The 21,564-nt window shown below is 32.2% G+C and overlaps 1 protein-coding gene across 3 annotated transcripts in view; it reads left to right on the forward strand.

Annotated features, from left to right (window-relative positions):
* LOC141450012 (uncharacterized) overlaps positions 1-21,564 on the forward strand; it is a 41,879-nt gene that overhangs the window by 9,312 nt on the left and 11,003 nt on the right. For all 3 annotated transcript variants that reach the window (XM_074120006.1, XM_074120008.1, XM_074120007.1), the window contains one exon: positions 360-797. In XM_074120006.1, the coding sequence (XP_073976107.1) occupies positions 449-797 (349 nt within the window). In that variant the 5' untranslated portion in view covers positions 360-448. The remainder of the gene's footprint in view (positions 1-359; positions 798-21,564) is intronic.

The raw sequence follows: 21,564 nt of genomic DNA on the forward strand, positions 1-21,564 counted from the left end.
AAACTGAGTCGATCATTGTCTGTATGTTGTGAATTGTACCCAAGTCATATTTCGATTTATTAGAACGGAGTGCAAAATTAGCTTTCACTTACTTCGAACCGTTTTATAAAATGTCCCTGCAATGCCGCAGTAAGAACGAGAAGCTGCATCAGGAAATGCAGCTAGTACAGAACCTTGGAAGGTATCGCTTCTGAGGGTATTGGCTGATCTCGCTGTGAGAAAATTATATTTTTTTTATACACAACATAACACCATTCTTTTGTGTATACTCTGCATATTTTCCAGAATATCAGTTCCACATGCATGTATGAGGTAGGAAATATTGATGAATATAAACTGAAGAATTTTTTTTTTCACAGCCTTCAGGAGGCGGTGCGTGCAGCGGAAGACCGTCGGCGCTCACTAGCCCAGAGAGAATGTCAAAGAGTGCAAACGACTGGCTACAGATATGGACCTGACCAACAACGGAACAGCCAACTCGACAATGATGTCCAACAGCAACAACGGTACCACACATACCCTACCACGAAGATGTGTCCGCCTGCGAGAAGAACGCCCACACAGCCTATACGACAATCTCGGCGACGAGGTAGGCCGATCGGGCGCCGGAGGTGGCAACATGAACACTGCTGGTACGTTGAGCGATGACCAAACAGGGCAGCAACATTCATTGACGGCTGGCATGGTCACCACCGTACCGCAAAATGTGGCAGCTCCTAAAATTGAAGGCAGGCATGTGCCTACCAGATCTTCTTTGAGGCATAGTCGTATGATTGTGCTGAATAAGCAAGGAAAAGGTACTGAACTTTTATTAATTATCTTATTCTTCTTCTTTAACTAAAATTCTATTTCGTAAGCATCGTGATGACACTCACCTCCGTCGATCAATCATCATATTATCTTTATATTTCGCCATTGTTACAAAGAATGATCACGAAGTGACGCTTTCTTTTGTATCAGTCCCAAATAACTCGGCTTACGTCTTGGTATGCGGCCTTCCGATTTTTATCTCTCCAAACTATTTCAACTGTTCATTCTCCAGCTTAGATCCAAAGGATTGAATTTTCCATCTATTCCTTGTCGTTCTAGTTGCACTCTTTTTCCCCCTTCGATGCGAAAGAGAAGTTTCATTTAGGCAGTCGTAACATGACTCGTACGTTTATCAAGATCCACGATGCTGCTTCATTATTACTGACCACATTGACTGACTTATTAAAAACTTATAATGTAACAAATATAAGTTTTAAAAAACAGATCTTCCTTAAAAATTCCTATTATTTCTTGAAGAATAGAAATCTAATAACTGATATACCCTAACATAATAAAATATCAGCTTCAATATATAAAAATTTTCTGTCAGAATAGCAAATTATCTGTCAATAGTTTTTTATTTTTATTTTTAGAAATTATAAAAAATGATGAAGTTTAAATTCTGCAATAATGTATTGTTCTTTTCTTTCTTTGTTTTTTCAAATATTTTTTTATGTTATCGTCTTTTTATTTTTGAAAAAGATTAATTGTAGGAGAAAATGTAGGTACAATCTTGACATTTTATTTGATAAAGTGGCACTGCCGATTTTGGTCTATTTTGGAAATTCAGTTATTTTGAAATTACTTAAATTTGATTAGTAGTATACAGGTGGCAAGTGAGTTCAATAAACAGTAACGTCTAACAATGAACCCCTTTAAAGGAAGACTAATCACTCACTTTCCTAAGAAAACACGAAGTCGAAAAGCAGCACGGTTAGAAAAACGAGATTAAATAGAAAACTTTGATTTTTTTTCCTAATCCTTTCTCATAAAATATGAAAAACTTGAATAATTGAAAATTAGGCAAGAAGAGGTGCTTATGAGTTTTTGAGATGTTCTTTCACCCTCTCTCTCATTAGTGTTTTTGTTTGTGAGATTGTTTAGTAATAGAGGTGCGTTGAGTTGGAGTATACATATGGAGGGAGAGAAATGTTTGATCTGCAAAAGGGAATATTTTACCAGCTACCGTAAAGACTCTTTAAGGCTTCTTGTTATATTCTGTATGGATGAAGATGTATACGTACTTCTTTCTTCAAATGTAAGACTAGGACATTTTCAGGGACATGACTTCTTGAAAGAAGTTATGACCGGTTTTCTTGTTACTAAGTTTCTGTGAAATTGTCACCAGCAGATTGGATGGGTAAAGCCGATACCCACACAGTCAGTTAGTTTCTTGTGTGGCAGAAACTTTTAAAGTGGCAAACAATTGTCCAGAATAACTAACTTTCTTAACAATAGAAGAAAATCTTGAACTGGTCAGAATTAAAGAAATATTGCTAGTTACAACAATTTTTTTTATAAATTTTTTTTTTTTTTACTTTTTCTTATTTTTTGTTGCGGTCTTGTCTTTTATTTCTGTATGTGAATAGTGTTCAGAACATTGCAAAAATGAAAAGGCCCAAAAGAAGTTTTCACCGAAGTGGCGATATTTCTGTTTTATGTGTTTATCTTGTAAATAGCTCCATCACTTGTCCTTGACTTCAGTTTTACTTATTGAGTCTTTTATTTTTATTTACAATATTTTTTAGAAAAAAATTACTTTTTGTGGGGCGTGTATGAGCTTTTCCACTAAAATGTCGCCATAGAACATTATATTGTTTCAGCAGCTATTGTTAAAAGCGTTGATTGAAAAAAAAACTAACACAATTTGTGAAGAAAGTTAGTTTATTTTGATTGGTAGTATGATGTTACAAATTAGATTTCCCAACTTTACATTTATTTTCACCTGCTTAACTAAACTGCAAAAGTTTTATTTGAAATAACTGACGCTTCGGTACAAGCTGCTGGTGAGATGGGAAGGAAGTAGACAAAGAGCACTTGCTACCTGACATAGACCCTTCCTTAAAAAACAAAGTAACGAATTAAGCAGGAAGACATGTAACTTTTTGTTCAGTTTTAAAAAAATTTGGTTAACTCGAACTGTAACGGCTGTAAAAGAGAAAGTCCGTTTCACATCAGATTCTTTCTCAAGTTCTGCCTGAACGTATATATAAATATATGAATATGTATAAAAGTAGATTATTGATAGATTAGCCACTATATAACAGAAAAAAAAATTATTTTCTCCAACTTCTCGGTCATCACAATCGATTTAACAACACTATAAAGACCTTGAGCAAGGTTCGTGACCTCTTAAACGCTAAGATGTGTCCATAGATTTCACAGGTAGAGGTTGTCCTAGTTAATGTTAAAAGAATTCATGTTGTTCAAACACCAAAGTAAAAAGAAATAAAATCAACTTTTTACGTTTGTTTCTCTACAAGTTGTGATTGTTACCAAGTTTACCTTGAAGATTATTTTATACAAATCTATGAGTATACCATGTAATCAAAAATTTAATTAAAATCTTTAATCGAAAAAGAAGTTAGTAATGATATTGAAAATATTTTGAACCTCATCTGAAATTGTCAACTATCTCTTATAGAATAGACAATTTTCTGAAAATGCTTTTAAGATTTAGTTAATTCAATTAATCTTGGTGTATAACTTTTCTTATTACAGCCAAATCTTTTTTTAAAAACATTTTAAATAAAAAATTAGATTAAGAGTGTACTAAGCGAATTGCGTTTTTTATCTCTAAAATTGAAAGTAAACTTCCCAGATCGATGATGTTAACTTAATTTATGATAGGACTGCTATACCTACAAGTACAAGTGTACGTTTAGCAAAATTCAAAAAAGAAGTTTGTCAATTAAATTGTAATTGCTGCTATAAGAGGAAGTGGTGAGAACGTGTCTGGCAAACTGGCTCACCAATAATCATTCACCCTACACATTACATTTTTTAGATGAATATGTATTCTGAGAGAAAATTGGTTCTCACCTTTTGCGGGTTGCTTACTTTTTATAGGTATAGGTCCTTGTATATTTTTTGTTTTAAAAAGTGTTCTTAGATCTTGATTTTTATTTTTTGTAAAGTTGAAAAAAATAAAGTTTTGAAAAAAAAAAACTAATTCTATCTAAAGCAATAAGTAAAAGTATTAGTTAATTGTCCATTTGGCATTGAAAGCTTTTATTGTTATTTGATAACCCTAGTAATTTCTAGTTTGTAAACTTTTAAACTGTTGGAATTTTAAACTCATTAATATGGCAAAATAATTACTCCAGTTATGTACGGCTTAAAGATGACGATATTATGAACTTTATTTCTACAAAGGTCGAACTATATCACGTATCACAATGTTATAACATGGACAAAATACTAAAGTGTAACATTACAAAAAAAAAAAAAAATACGCAATTTTTCCACCCAATAATTAACAATATTTTCGTTTCATACTTGTCCAAATGTCCAAAAAGACTTATTAATGAAAAGATGAAACTATTTCTCGAATGACCTTTAAAACAATTAATAAATGTCCTTGGAGAACGACCTTGGAATAAATTATGAATCCTAACTCACTTTTACTTCCATTTATGATACTTATTCATTAGGTATTTTTACCTTGTGAGGAAAAGTTCCCACTTGCTCTTTGTAACTGCTGAACAGCTCTTGTTGCCTTCCTTTTTTCTTTTTTACTCGTTCAAGTTTTATATATTCCTTGCCTTGTTTTTATTAGTACTTCAAAGAGGCAGTAGATGAAAGAACGTTGAGAGCTCCTTGTAATAGAGAAGAACCTTGACATTGTTTATTGTGATGTAAAATGTGGGCAACAAGAAAAACACTTATTATAAATAAATTGCGTTTAAGCTAAGAGTTAGAGTTTTAATGACTATTTTTTCAACAATATCTACTTCAGTAAGCAAGTGAAAGAGTAAAAATTCTTTTCAAAAGTTTATTTCAATAGTATTATTTTGCAGTCGATGCGCTAAAAATAAATAAATAATAAAAATTAACAGTATTATTTGAGGTAACGATAAATAAATTGTATTTTTTCAGAAGTTGAATTAATAGGTATAATGTGGTAAACAGGTTGTATTGTATCCTTGGATCAAGTTGGATAGCCACTTCTTTAGAAGCTCAGCCTAACACGGACTTGGGAGAGTATGAGTCTCTTAGGAATGTCTGTTCAGTAATGAGGATATAGTTTTGTAGATACCTGGAAGTAATTGTCCTATCTCTTCCTGGGGCTTTTCTGGAGAACATGGATATTTACCGAGTTTGGAGAACAGTACATCTACCAAGCATCATCTGCCCTTTTTAATTCGAAGAAGTCTTCTGCAGAATATCTATGGTTTGTATTGTAATAGTAGGGTGATTTATTATCAAGGAATATTACGCCGGACGCTGCTTCAAATCGTAAATTTCTTTTATGGTGGCTTTTTGTTTCGAGATTATGACCAGCATGTCTGTATGTTTGGTACGGTTATTTAAGTTATCTTTTACTGTGCTAGGGTTCGATTTGAATTAGTTGATTGAGTCACGCCTAAATAGATTATCTATCCGATTCTTGTTTTTATGTTCACTTTAGATTATTACTATTTCAGACAAACACTTTCACAGACAGGGAAAGAAAATAAAGTTGATTAGTCAGTGTTACTCGCAAAGCGGGGTACATACGAGGTACTAGGTTGAAAGAGTCAACAAAAGTACTTATTGTTATTCCTTCAGAAACGGGAAATTAATTCAAAATATTTACATTTTAGATAACAAAAATCCTCCAAAATGTCCCTGTGGTTACGGATTCGTGAAGAGCTAACCAATTGAAATTGTAACCGATTGAAAAGAAGAAACGAATGTAACCCATTTCATCATTGTGCTTATTGCGTTCAAAGCACAATGATAACGATAAATGATATTAGAACCTAAAGTTACAAATATTATTGAGAAAATGATTTATTTCATGGCAGTTATTTAAATCATCTTTAAAAAATAATTATTTGTAACTTGGTTATTTGAAATATTATTTACCTGCTTCACATGACGATTGGGTTATTGTAGTCATGCCAGAATTAATTCGCAAAACACATTATCTATAAAACTTTAGGAGAATTTATGACTAGATGTAACGACAACTAGGGCTATTTTTACTAATTGCAAAATGTGAAAGCTGCTAATTATATATGAATATGAATAATATGTATATATATATATGAATGACTCAATTTAATATATAAAATTATTTATTTATATATAAAACTTTCATAATATATTTATAAACATCTCTTAAACTCTCTTGTATCCAAGTAGTAAGTTAGATGGCCAAAAATCTAAGGTGGTTTGTTCTCTCATTGGAAGGAACAGCTTCTCCTTTCTCAGAAATTAGATGGGAAGAACTGCAGCTGCATTTTACAAACATTTTCACCTGCTGGGGCCCAGGTGCAACTAACTCTAACAGTGGTTAGTTGACCTTGCCGTGTTCAGCAGTAGTGAAATTAGGAAGCTCCATAATCAGGGAGGGACTAGTTGGACCAGCAGAAAGACATGTCGTCCCATCTTTGATTCTTTAACTCTATACCTTGCCGAATAAATTGCTCTTTAAAAAAATTAATAAATAAAAATTAAGTAATTTTTTAACAATACATATAAAGAGCAAACCATCTTACGCTAAGGGGTTTTGCAAGAATGTTTATTTCATGGCATTTATGGGATTTCGTGAGGAAACCCTTCCAAAATGGACGTTTGTTATAGAGAACTGTATTGAAGCTAATATTTTTTTAAAAATTGAAGTATGGAGAAAACCTTGATGAAAAACGTGTGAGTTTTCATTGTATTTGTAGTTTAGAAAGAAGCTATCCATGTTAAAATAGAAATATTAATTTCAATTTTGAAACGCCAAAGTAAGATTCATAATAATGTTAGCAATAATAATGAAAGTTACGTTAAATATTAATAAATATTAATGTAAAAGCATTTAAAACGTACTCAGTTGGGTTTAGTATAGTTATGAAACAGACCATATAATGTGTACACAGATAAGAAATGTACCTAAAGACAAAGGAATAATTTTATAAAGTTAGTACCAAGTATAAAGCTTTACAAACAATCCTCTAACAACATAACACAGACTCCAAAAAAGACTCTGATGATGTGAAAATTCATTTATCCACCATCCGTCTACTCGTTTTCTCATCTTCTTTTTTGATTTTCATAAAACTTTTACTCTCTGATATTTCTTTTAGAAATCTATTTGGGAATGGTAAACTTAATTATATTCTTTTATAACTGATTAATCATTTTTCTTCTCCCTGCAATCTCTTAATATGGACCATTGTACTAAATTTAGTAAAGGAAATTCAGTTTTCAAAATCTAATGGTTTTGAACACTTCACTATGTATGCTTGACAAGTTTTAATTTTTACACAGAAAATAATGTATTATTATAAATTTATTTGTTCACTCAAATATTTTTATTTTTTCTTTGCTACAAATTCGTTTAGAAAAGAGTAAAATTGAAAACAAAATACTGCAATGAAAATGTGTAATATACGAGTACAAGTTGAATTTTTCTGTCATATCTACAGATGAATGAGATTGAAAAGAAAAACTGAATAAGTTATCCACACTTTCCCTTTTAGCCATAATATTTTGTATTAGACACGTTCTACAAATAAAGAAAAATAGAACACCTATGATGCGGTTAGAAAGATGTGATTTCTGCTATATTTATTTACTTTTGTGCTCATATTGTATACATTGAAAAAATAAGCAAACATATTTCTTAAGTTCAATTAAAATTATGTTTTAATAGAAAATACAAACTATTCAGGGCTCAGAATTAGAGAGAAAGAGGTAGTTATATGTCTGAATAAATAGAAAAAATCCTAGTGTGAACATTCACTAAACAGTTTCATACGGCAAAAATTTCAATTTTAATTGACAGATTTTCTTCTAGCATCCAGTTTTAGCGGTCGTTCATTGCCCTTCGATACTAAACTAAGTGATGTAGCAAACCTGCCATTAATCAACATTTGACATAATAGCTGAGTGGGTCAGGCATGGTTTTATAAACATGTTAATGTAAGAATCAATTCTGAAATTATGGATTAAATTTTAGAGTTAACTATTATGTATTATAGAACACTCTAAAACCATTTGTTTAGGAAATACCTATGGAAAACACTCACAAGTCTTTCTCTTTGCGATTTATGTAATGGAAATTCCTTAAAACATAGAATGGTGTAAATATATAATAAATATCACAAAACTTCAGTAGAGTAAAACTGCCTGTTTACAGATTACTTTCAATTTGTTTTAATTTTTTATTTTACTTATTTATTGAACTCTTTATAGTTTTAAATAGATAATAAGTCCTATACTGAACTGTTTAGGAAAGCTAAACCCTAACTTAAAACATGATTCATTTAAGTGGCCCTTCCGGTTTTTCCGTACTCAAAGTTAAGGTGACCACAGCTTAGTACTGAGTCGCTGAGAGAGCGAGATCAATTTGTATTAAAGCTATGCTAGTGAATATGAATTAGTAATTGATTTAGTTTACACATTGTAACGCTTATATGTAAATAATTGTAATTAATTACGTGTTGATAGACAGCAGTACGTGATCAAGAAGTTAGTGTACATATAAAAAGCAGCACTCTTCTTGTTCTAGTTTCAGTTATGTAGATACAACAGCAGATGGGGACAGATTAATTAAATTAAATGCTGTCAAAATTTGCCCTCTAATTAATTCATTTTTATTAAAATTTATCTTTCTTTTTAACACGTACATAAATACAATCAAAGCTAATTATAAAATAAATAAAAAAAAAAATGAATTTCATGTTCAATATAAAATTAATTAAATTGTAAGGTATACAAATTACTAGTCTATCATCTTTTAATTAAAAAAGTAATTTAGACTGCCAGAGACGAGAGTTTCCTTAGTGTATCTCTTCTTACCTATAAGCAGAGATGATTAAATCCCAACGACTTAACTGGAAAAGGCTTTGAAAATTTCTCAGTAAAGAAGTTAAAGATTGTATTTTGAGAAAAGAAAGTGATGGTTGATGGCTTTACCCAAATGAATTTGCCCGTTCCCATAACGGTTCAGGTTTAAGATTATTTTTTTTTACTTTTTCTTATTCCTTATAAAATCCAACAAGATCCCACATACAAACTACTAGTCAACATTGTCAGAAAGACTAACTTAACAACGTAAAAGATTGACTTTAATGACTAAATAGTCACGTATGATGGGCAGACTTCACAGCATTTTGAGAAAAGAATGAAAGATCAACAAATGAAAGAGAAATAAGGATAACAGAAAAAAAAAAATTAATTATATGTTTAGTATTCCACGCCGAAACACTCAACCATATTCTCTATACCAATTACTGGGTCTGTTTCTGATGATCGGACTCGTACTTTCCTGGTAAAATGGGTTCGCATCCGTTCGGACAATCGGCTCCATTGGAGATGATAAGCTCTCGTGTTTTCACCTCCTGATTGGTGTTGGAATGAAAGAGCTTCTTTTAAATATGGTCTTCTAGATTGGTTGCCTAATCATAAGGGGATTTCGGAAATCAATTAGGGGGCAAATTAGTCAGATTTTTATTCTGGAGCCTTACCCCCTCATTAATCCCGAACTACTATTAGCGATATGATTCTCTTTAAGAATTCATGCATTTGGGATTTTCAGGCGTTGACAGCCTCGAAGTATTCATCCTTATGGATGAGCTCTGCGAACTGTCGACTTTCCATTATGTTGATTAGAGGGCCGTCCAAAGTCGTTACTGAGATGCTGTGGGGCCTAGCTCGAACCCCTCTCGATTGCTTTTGTAAATTAAGGAAACATCTCTGTGAAATGGGGCTCATGACGGTTTAATTAAGGAGGGTAGGTTTAGGATCTTAAATCGAAATAGGTTGATAGTGGAGGAGCCAAGTAGTTTCCCATTAAATTGTAGCTCGATTATTTTCTGACAGTTAAGAATCTTATATGGATCAGGCGCCGGATTGGATTTTTAGCCCAGAATTGGTTGCTCGGTTTGATGCTGTTCTTTTTTTCGTTAGGATAGCTGTATGTGCCCAAATTGGCTTTGAATAGCGTAGGGTTTCCCCCTCTCAATTGACAAATAATAATATCATCTTATAGGCTTATGAACGAATAAAATAGCAAAAGAAATATTTGAAGTTATACACACAGTTAAAGATCCTATCTCAAATAACAGAAAGACAAAATTAACAACTCAATTAAGAAGGCAGTGACAATAGTCGCCATTACTGTACCTAATTGTAACCAAATCGTAGCATACGAGTATCTTCCACGGGAAACATAGAATCATGCCCAATCGACACAAGTCTCAAGTAACACCGCACAGTTTCATTCATGACAATTGAGACCACATTTGACAAATATAAAAATTCAAGTTGTCAAGACACGCCCAGCAAACCAAAGCTCAAACATGGGGAAAATAAAAGATCTAAACGTAAGCAAAAAAACATATTTAAATTTGCATGTCATGTAGGATAATAATAAGATTGGTGTAAAAACTAAAGTAAAGTGGCATAGTGGATGAAGTGATATTCGACTAGAAGCAATTGTCATGGGCTGGTGGTTTTATTGTTGTTTCTACCCCTTTCTAATTGTAGTCCCTTGGGAAAACAGAGTTGCTAGAGGGTTGTTATAATAGTTTGCAGTTTGAACTTACTGTTTCACTAAGTATTTTTTCTATGATGAGAAATTCGTTATAGTTTCCTTTTCTTTTTTTGAAGTTCTTCCCAGTCAATTCCACTATTCTTCAAAATGAATGAACGCAGGGGAAAAATTATTATTAAAAATGATTTGAAGACTGTTAAATGTTAGTAATTTTTCCACAGAAATTGGTTTTACGGATTGTAAGAAATCATAGAATTTACTTTACAAGTTAAGGCAAGGAATCCAGGAGATCCAATTTATGTTTAAAAGTGCTCATTAAAGACCTACTAAGATTATGTACCCACCTACATTTGTGTTGATGTTATCAAATGTTGGACTTAACGAAAGAAACCAGTCAGTGCTATCAATAATAATCGCAGTAAGAAAAGTTTTATATGTTTTACTCTTTATACTAGTTTAATTATTTCACAATAATTTTCTGATAGTGCATGAATTCGAGAGTTTTCCATTTTCTGTGTTTGTTCATGGAAAACAGTTAACCCTTCTCGCTAAAGCGATTTAATTTATGAAGCATATTGTCCTGTAAAAATATAAGGATAGAAATGGTAGTTCTTACCATTTCTTAGCCCCTAGAGTTAAAGGTTGTCGAAGATTACTAGGGAGTGCTACTGCATTTCATAACTGTAGGTCCCCAAAGAGATGGAACATATACACTATACGATAGATTGAAATTTACTGTGAATGACTCACAGCGATCCGTTAAGTTCTCTTAAAAGATATAAATGTCGTATGTTCCCTGATTAATGGGTGGGTCGTATGGATTCGTGGAGATTAGGTTTTGTATGATTCACATTTTGTCTGGTATTTTCTCAACATTTTCACGTTTCTGGTGCCCTAATAGTGTTATCAATTTCCAAAGTTTTCCATTATAAGATTACGTGTTATTAAAGTTGTAAAAACTAAGGTTGTGCATTAATGTCGGTTTGAAACAACATCTTAGTCTTCAGTGAAACAACCGTAGCAAGTTTTTTTTCTGAATTGTTAATATGTCTCCCAAAGAGCATTTCTTTTCTCCATTCTTTGTTCATTTTCTAGATAATGACTCCAGTTTATTTTATTTTATTTTTTTATTATTTTTTTAAATTAATGGCTTTAGGGAGCAGTCTGAGTTATTAGCATTTCTCCCTTCACTTAATAATATTCTTACGGTTCCTTTAGCATAGTTTCACACTCTGACTGCTTTTTCTGTTAATCTTCGCCAATCAACACTTAAATTCATTACATTTTATTAATAATTTAGACGACAAATGGGTCATTAAAAGTAAATTGCAAAATACAGTAATCATCCATCACTGTAACATTACCATTTTTTTTAAAATTACTTTTGTATTAGAAACGTTTACTTCCAAAATCGTGTACTTCCAGCAAATATTATACTTATACAAATTTATAAGGGCTTCTAATTTTCTCTTGTGAAGAACGATCCATTTAATATTTATAATGTACAGAGATAAAGGTATTACAGCAGAAAAATTAACTGAATAAACTAGTGACTAAGGGAAGGTCCAAACTGGACAGGCCTAACATATTGTAGTCCTTCATTGGTCAGAACGACCCCTCAAATATAGGACCCCCTCAATAAAAACCAGGGTGAGCCATGGCTAGTTAACGAGCTCTTCAGGACATTAAGTTACGCAAGTCTGCAACCCAAAAGTACTTCAATAACAATTATTTCCCTTTATTTATTTTTTTTTTCATTATTACATGATTTGTCACTTAATTGTAATAATAGTTTGGGATTGACTATTTTTAAGTAAAAATTAAATAAAAATAATTAACACTAATAAATACTTCGTCAGTATACGATTATAATAAAATTTATTACGCATAGAACTCGTAGCTTATCTGCATTACAACTTAGAAGTAGTTCTGTGAGTGTGGAATATGAGGGGAGCAATTACAATGGGAATGCCGGTATCTACGAGAGGACTGTGATGCTGTAATATCTGCCGTTCCTGGGAGAGTATATTTATGAACTTGTTCACTCTCTTTCTCTGGTCGGCCGGTACTTTTAAGTGTTCGTGTGGGTCTTATCTCTCCTTTCTCATATTATTGTCACATATGTCTAATATCTCAGTTCACATTCTTATTCTCCTCTTATCTACTATTAAACTGATTTATTTCTGTTTCTCTTTCTGTACACAAAAGTAATAATTGTTTTTATGCTTAACAATATTCTATTGTTATGGGAATTACGACTTATACTTCATGGATCAATTATTATTGTTTATTTTATTTTATAGTATTTTTTTTTTACAAATTCTTTATTTGAAAAATTCATTTGTGTCCAACAACTTTTTTTTTTATAGTTTCAGTTGAAGATGTCTGTTAATAATTGGTCTACGAATATAAAAACATAGTAAACCACTGAAATTTCAAGATGAGTACTCACTTTTCCAGTAACTTCCTTGCAAGACATGGTTAATACAAATGTTCATAGTACATTTTTTGGGATTTAGTGCGTACGTAAGTTCTTGTTTATGTTTAATATTTTAAACTAGATGAAAATAGATAAGAATAGAGCTAAGTGTACACCATTTGAATTTATAATAGTGACGCTTTGCCTTTAGTAGTTGGTTTTCCTAGAGGTGACTGACTTCAAGCTTAGTTAACACTCCCTTCCAAGGCAAAATTTGTTTACATTATTAATATGTTGGTGGGAGAAAGAATTATCGCGTTTTTCATTTGTTCAGGGAAACAAATTATTTTTTAAATTGACACTTCGTACAGATATTTCTGAAAACTATTTACTAGTAATAATGTAGTTCCGAAAAGAAAGAGTTTCTTTGTTTTTTATTCATTCTACGAAAAGGTAATTAATGAAAACTAACACTACTGTAGACTTCGAATTTTTATTATATTTTTCTAATATAATTTCATTAGGAACATCCCAGCAAAACAATAATGAAAAGAATTTATAGATAAATTATCTGAGAAATACAAAGTTATAGAAGATGGTGGTTTTTAGTTTTGACCTGCTGAAGACTCTGCACTCCGGTGTGTTCCCTTGTTACACCCACGTGGATTTCAGACACTCCTAGCATTCTGGTCTCCTTTTTTTTAAAAAAAATGCGCATCTTTAGAACATCAACAGTCTATAGCGTGTTCCCGAATGATTTGCTGTTTTGTTTTCAGTACCGTTATGCTTTTTTTTTTCTCTCGTTTATTAGTCGCATAAATTTTAGAGGCTAAAGTATTTAAAAAAAATAATAATTGCTCGCTCTATGATGTGTTGATAAAGAAGAAAAAAACTTATTCCAAGCTTATAACACTAAGCTTTTTTAAGCCTGTTCCTTACCTTTACACCGATGAGTAGACGTGACATAAAAATTATTACAAAATTTATTAATTAAAGTGTTAAATGAGTATTTGAATGTTGCTAAAACGAGCTATGATAGTTTTGGTTTCACTCATTGGTCTATGGAGTTGATGATATTGTCCCCAGCTTCCGTAATTCGTAGGTTAGCTAGGAATGTCTGTGATGTCCTGTTGCAGTCTGTCTCCCCCTACAACAACTGTGTATCGTATTATTTCTTTAGTATGACAGGGGGGGGGAGGAACAAGTCATGGACCAATCCGGACCGTTACATTGCTTTGTATCATTCCTGCGCTGATGACGCTGATCCATTGATGATCCAATAATAAGAAATTGGGGATATGATATGTCTATTCGTTAAAAATGGATTTGTGACTTAAGGCAGCGACGACTAAGTTCATTTGGAAGCCACAGGCGATTGAAAAAATGTCAGCACTGGAGATTTAAACTCACTGGTATTGAATCATTCATTCAATCAAATTTTAAACTCAAAATTTTAAATTTCCTTAAATATTAAATGAAATTTTTGATTTCTAACTTCGTGACTAACTTTAGGCGTTATTTATGAATATTTTGCTTAAATTAAATAAATTGTTGAAAACTTATAGACAACTTACTTGCTATTAAAATGATTAGTTTCATAAGGATTTTGAAATAGTCTGAAGAAATATACTATCTAATAAATACAATTGGCAATAATTCAATGTTTTCAAGATTCTAATTGCTACAAAATAAACTGTTATTACGACTAAAAATAATAAAATAATGTCTTGCTAAATGGATACACATTCTTTTAATGAAATTTCTAAATGCAAGTACGTTTATTTATTTATAGTAAACTATGTATGATGCAACATAAGTTTATATCGTTATTTTTTAAGAGATTATTGAATGTTAGGGTTTGTTGGAAATTAAATGACCAAATCTGCTAAATTCATTTTATTTTATTTCTTTTCTTTTAAGTTTTCGAATGAATCAAAAATAATGTTTATTCTAGCGTATAGTAGGATCTAGTAATGAAGCTGGTAGAAATGATTCAGTAACTCTTGAGTTATGTTTTCAGTGCAGATTTTCCACTTACAAAAACTTTTACTGTCGGGTTATAAAAACTTTTAACAGCTTCCATTAAGAGTTTTCTCTTTTTTTTTTCTTTTTTTTTTTGTTATTACTTACCTATCCTTCTTAAGCCCAAATACTCTGCAGATTATTTAGGGAAAATCTCCTGTTGTATTCTGGATACAGTATTTAAAAGAGAAACCGGGCCTGGAGTACTCACCTCTAGGAGTGTTGATGGTAGGTTTTCTTCGAAGTAGCCATTCAGTTTATTGTACTATAAGCTGAATTATATTGGCTATAATTAAATAGATTCCAAAAAAATTCGGCAATGAGAGAAAATTTAAAAGAAGCTGATAATTATAATGAGAAAAAGGCGTATTCGGAATAGAATTTTTAAATTTAATGAGATGTTCCGCGGAGAATGTTTTTCTAAAAACCGAACAAAAAACATTGATTATCTAAGAAATATTGTCTTAATTGACTACTGCATGTTTTGCTATAAAACAAAAGCCTGTAGCTCCACATCCTTAGGAAGAGTATCCAGTCTGGGGGAAACTGTTCTTTCAATCCTTCTCTGGACGGACAGGATTGTGCCCAGTTACTAGGGTATCTATACTACCCTCTTCAAACACACTTTACCCACTCTTTGGCTCTTATATATGTAGGTTGCACGTCACAAATTTAATTAACTCTGCCGCCAGTGATAGTAGTGAACGCTGTACCTGTAATTTAGCTTCCCAGGTGTGGGTGAAGTGCGGTTATTGTACTACAGGAGATAACGTTAGCTGCAGCCCTTCCGTGTAATGTACTTGGTCACCACTTCTAACCTGTGATTGCTCTTTTCCATTTACCAGTTACTGTCAGTCACTTTTTAAGTGATTTTTTTTTTTGCAAGGTTAATTTTTTAAATAACCTTTCAGTTTATATATTTTTTTTAAAAAAGTTTGAATTTCTGTATCATTACTACTTTTTTCCTTCTCTTTTTTTCAAATTTTGAAATTGTATTATCCAGCCAACAAATGCGGACCGCTTAATAAGAGTCCTTGTTATGTGGTAATGTTAAAAAACACCACCAAAAACTGAAATCGCTGACATCACTCTCTTTAATATGAGTACAATTTCCTCAAAAATTACTCTAAAACAAATATTGTGATGTCTACTTTGATTGACTTATTCCCCTAAAGAAAAACTAAAAAATGTAATGTTATGAATAGCTTGTTCGTGAATTTTATTGTTTGTAAGATTACTGACGTATTAAAATGTTTGCAAAACTTTGTTAAACAGTGGCTTAATTAAACTAGGCGAATATCTATTCCAGGAAGTTTCTATTAATCAAGGTAACTTAGACCATGAGGGCCAATTGTACTAAGTTCACTTGTTATCATTACCAGACTTCTTAGATTCTAGTAGTGTAGAGATATCTGAGATTTCAAATTAAATAACCAGAGAAGCGTTTATTTTTTAAAACTCTGGATTCTGGTTCACGGAGTAAGAGGTTCGAAACCACCGAAAATGACACTCTTTTTTTTTTTAGCCCTGTGTTGGCCGATGTTAAATCTTTACATCAGCTGTTCTTAGAACTCAGGACACAGAGTCCAGCCTTGTCCCTTATATTTTCTCTTAGGGTAGCCCCTGCAGCTCGTCGTCTGAATAGAGAAAATGTAGTTTTACAACCTAGAAAATAATCCAAACTAATTCTCAAGAACCCTTTGGTGTTGACGAATACCAATAATAATATAATTCTTATCATTTAGCGGTGCGTAAGCAGTTTCTGATCGGGGATACACTATTTTTGCTCCGCTACTAACACCAGCAGTCCACTTTACTCACCGTGCTTGTCAGTAAAATTGGAAACCCTCACTGGGAACATATTCCGAGCTCAGGTAATGATAATATAAAATAATAATGATAGTGTTTATTTTTAGAAAAGTTACAATAATTTTGGATGTAGGTAATAATAAAAGATTTACAAAAAATATTGATAAATTAATTTCTAATCTCATAATGCGGAAAAATTAACAGATTTATTTGTAGTAGAAAACATATTTTTCTTTTTTTTTATAAATCTCTATTTTTTGTTTTGCAATAAATGCTGCACTTATGTTTTTTTAATAAACATTCTCTTATTGTCAGAATTTATTATAAGGATTAAATAACAAATTCAATTGTTCAATAAATCAATAGACCACCTGTCCACATATTTTGTGGTCTAAATTCCAAACTGATGATAGGACAGCATCCATGGTTGTACAGTCACTCGCATAGACAGTGTTCAAACATTTATTGAATATTGCCGACATTGGATTATACATAGTTGGTAATCTTAGTTACATTATTGTTCTCTAACGGTTATGAGTAGCTTGAATTTCTTGCGATATTAATGCTCAGCTGGAGATTTTTTTTTTTAATATTTGTATTCGTTCAGTGTAACCTAATCCATATTTTCTACGCGAATCTGAATATTTAAGTGGAAAAAATGAATGTCACTCCTAGAGATATACGATATTAAGTCTTTAAATTATACGAACAAATTTTATCCTGTCTTAACTTTGCAGTTTAATCCTTCAGTGGCGCCCCTAGTAGGGAGCTTTTAGTAATTTAAAACTCCTTAAAAAAAAAGATTTCTTTTCAATAATACGCTATAAAAAATTTAATTGTTTTGGAAAATTCTCACAAATACGTGATTTTAAATTCCCCAAATCTATTAGAAACTTGAATTCTGTATTCAAAATACAATTTCATAATTAAAAAATTGTTGGAAAGTCTACAGTTAGATTAGGTTCCATAACTGTAATAATTGGAGAAAGAAAAAGTCGTCTGAGTGTTCACAGAAAGGTTTACTGTTTATATTTTTAATTGTAAACAATCAGGTTATAAGTTCCACTATTAACCAGAACTAGGTGTGCACTAATCCGGTGATATTGCTGCTGAAAACTAGTACACAATCAGTATTGCAAGCATGTAATCACAATCGAACTATTTATGGCAGTCATATGTACGACCTTTCAGTACACATATACTGTTCGCCATCACCAGGAGGTCAGATAACAACACATACCTGTGTCCAAATATGTACCTCCTCTACAGCCAAGTTCCGCTAGATTGTGTTTGTTCAGCCTACATATTCTTCTAAGTCGTTCTTCTTTTGGAGGAGTTCTACAGTGTTTAGTACCGTATATACGAGGGTCGTTTGAAAAGTCCGTGCAAAAATAAAAACTACTTAATTTTTTGGGGTAAACTTTTTTTATTTTTCAACATAGTCTCCTTTTAGGCACTATATACACTTCGTCCAACGCTGCTCTAGTTTGTTGATCCCTTCCGAATAATAGGATTTGTCCAAGTCTGAAAAATAGCCATTCGTTTCTGCAATCACCTCCTCGTTTGAATAAAATCTTTTTCCCGCCAGCCATTTCTTCATATTGGGGAACAAATAGTAGTCCGAGGGAGCCAAGTCTGGAGAATAGGGTGGATGTGAAACGAGTTGGAACCCTATTTCCATTAATTTTGCGACCACAACTGCTGAGGTGTGAGCTGGTGCGTTGTCGTGATGGAAAAGGACTTTTTTGTGGGCCAATCGTGGGCGTTTTTCTTGCAGCTCGGTTTTCAAACGGTCCAATAACGATGAATAATATGCACCTGTAATAGTTTTACCCTTTTCCAGATAGTCGATGAGGATTATTCCTTGCGAATCCCAAAAGACAGTCGCCATAATCTTTCCGGCCGAAGGAACGGTCTTCGCATTTTTTTGGCGCAGATTCCCCCCTTGGTAACCCATTGTTTAGATTGTTCTTTGGTCTCAGGAGTGTAGTGATGTATCCATGTTTCATGCACAGTGACGAAACGACGCTTAAAGTCGTGCGGATTCTTCTGGAACAGCTGCAAACCGTCCTTGCAACACTTCACACGATTTCGTTTTTGGTCAAGCGTGAGCAATCGCGGCACCCATCTTGCGGATAGCTTTGTCATGTCCAAATGTTGATGCAAAATATTATGTACCCGTTCATTCGAGATGCCCACAGCACTAGCAATCTCACGCACCTTCACTCTTCTGTCATCCATCACCATATCATGGATTTTATCAATGATTTCTGGAGTAGTGACCTCAACAGGGCGTCCAGAAAGTTCAGCGTCACTTGTGCCCATATGGCCACTCCGAAAATTTTGAAACCACTTATAAACTGTTCTAATCGAAGGTGCAGAGTCACCATAATGTTTATCAAGCTTCTCTTTAGTCTCCTGAGGCGTTTTGCCTTTCATAAAGTAGTGTTTAATCAACACACGAAATTCTTTTTCGTCCATTTATTGAAAATCACTCGACTTCCTCGATTCAAACGAATGCCAAACACAAAGAAATAGACCGATCTGGCTGAAACTTGGTGTTTGTTCTTCCAAGAGATGCTACTAACTAAACGAAACCTCGATACGCGCCAGTAGTGCTATCTCTCTGACTTTGCACGGACTTTTCAAACGACCCTCGTAGAGGAAGGTGCTCTCCACTAAGTGTCGTTCATTCATTGTATTGAACGGTTTTCATCATCAGTATGGTATTTATGAATTTCAAATTTATATCCATAATTCCAAGTTAGAAGAATTTCAGGCCAACGAAAAGAACATTTTAAGTTTTATATTATAATAGAAACAGAAGAATTTGAAATGTATTAAAAAGTAAAAAAAAAATAAGTGCTATTTCTGTTTATTGAAAGGTTCTAAATCTTGTGGAATATTAATAAAAACCAAATTTTAAATCTCTCGTAATTCCAGTAGTTCTTCCTTTTCGAAATCATGTGGAATATACTCTTTCATAAACTACTCGTTATTTCTCTAACTTAATATATTATTTCATTCCAGAGGTTCTGAGAAATTTTATACATATTTCGATGGATGACTTATTCAAGCAACTTGAGATAAACGCAAATTGGATACTGACAAAGAGGCGAAAGAGTCACGCCTAGCTTGCCCGGTTCCTCGATTTTCTGCGGTCCGCCCACACTAACTCAGAATGTACTGACGTTATCTGGTCTCATTAGTAGCGAGACAAGGAAAGTCTCTTGCAGTTTGGAATCAATATAAGATCAGTCAAACATGTTTCTTGTTTTTTTTTTCATTACTGACTGATTGAGCAAAAAGAAATCTGAAGTGCATTTAACGATCATTAAAGGGAATTCGTCTGTACTTTTTGTAAGCTTCATTTTTTTCAATAGTTTCTAATTTTAATTTACGCAGTAAGGATTGGGTTTTTAAGATTTAAAAAAAATATTTCAAATAAATTTCATTTTTTATTTCTTAATTCTACTCATAAGAGGAAGTTTCTTTACTAATGAACATGCAAAAGGCTCAATATTTACGTAGTACGTTTAACCAAAAGAATATTTTATCTCTTCACATGCCAGTCGAAGTGGTTGACGCATCATTCTTACAATTCTCTATTTTGCTTAAAACTGGAGTCATTTTCTTATTTCTTATTTATAGTTTTCGACCCATCTGGATCCAGAAACGGTATTGTTTAACACTATACTTCCATTATATAAATTACCAGAGAATTTGCTATCCGTGTAATGATGAATATTCATAGTTTGACATCTATTGGAATCGCATAAGTAGTCCATAATTCCAGATTTAAAGGAAATCTGTTGATTGGAACACAATCATGAAGTTTTTTGCCATATATATGTATATATATTTTTTGTTCTACAATAATATAGCTTGTACAAACACCACATAACTTTTAATTGAATCATTTTTACCGGAAATTTTATGGTTTAATATTTAATATGAATGAATTGAATGAGTATGAAATATCTAACCAAAATTTCTGGTTGGAAGAATATAGCTGGTGGATGTATACAGAAAAGCTTTTACAAGTTTTTTTCATTTCTTAAGACAATTGCTAAACTGTTTAATTTAGTCAATAGTTTAGTCTTAATGTATAATCCCTGGAGTTTGAAAGTATTTCTCCTGTAATATTGCTTTCACTGTAATCTGTGAGAATTATGATGTCACGTACCCTTTAACAGTTTCTTTTTATCATACTGAACATTGAAGTCAATTATCATTTTATTACAGATTTTAAATTTAAAGAAAAATTTAATTATTAAATAAATTGTATAGTGAGAAAGTCTTGAAAGTATTCAGACGAGATTTCCTTTATATCTTCAAAATACATCAGGTTTTTTCAAATTGATATAGAATTTCATTAATTTAATCCTAAATATTTAATTATTAAAAGAAAGAATTTCATGAAAATTAGTTTTTCAACTTTTAAATCCTTAAAACTGCTTTTAAAACTAAGGAAACTCTTTTCAAAGAGTTTATAATTTTTTTTTTTTATATTTAATATTTTGTTATGAGTTTTTATCAAAAGGCTTGTTGGCAAAAATACTTTTCTAGTTTAGGGCATACTTCTGGAAACAAAGTTGTATTTCTTTTAATCATTTGCTCAGTATTGTTAGCGAAGTTTAAGAGTTGTTGATCTTTTTAAAACTTTTCATCATTATTATTCTTTTATTTTTAAATTATTTCGTTTTTAGTTAATTTATTGGATCCTGAATGTTCTTTTAGAAAGTCGAATTTTTGAGTTGAGTACTTTTAGTTTTTTTAAAGTTATTTTGTTGTGGTATTCTGTTCACCA

The sequence above is a fragment of the Rhodnius prolixus genome, unplaced genomic scaffold (assembly GCF_049639745.1).
Source record: "Rhodnius prolixus isolate KJV_2025 unplaced genomic scaffold, Rpr scaffold_2, whole genome shotgun sequence".
In the NCBI taxonomy this organism is placed as follows: domain Eukaryota; kingdom Metazoa; phylum Arthropoda; class Insecta; order Hemiptera; family Reduviidae; genus Rhodnius; species Rhodnius prolixus.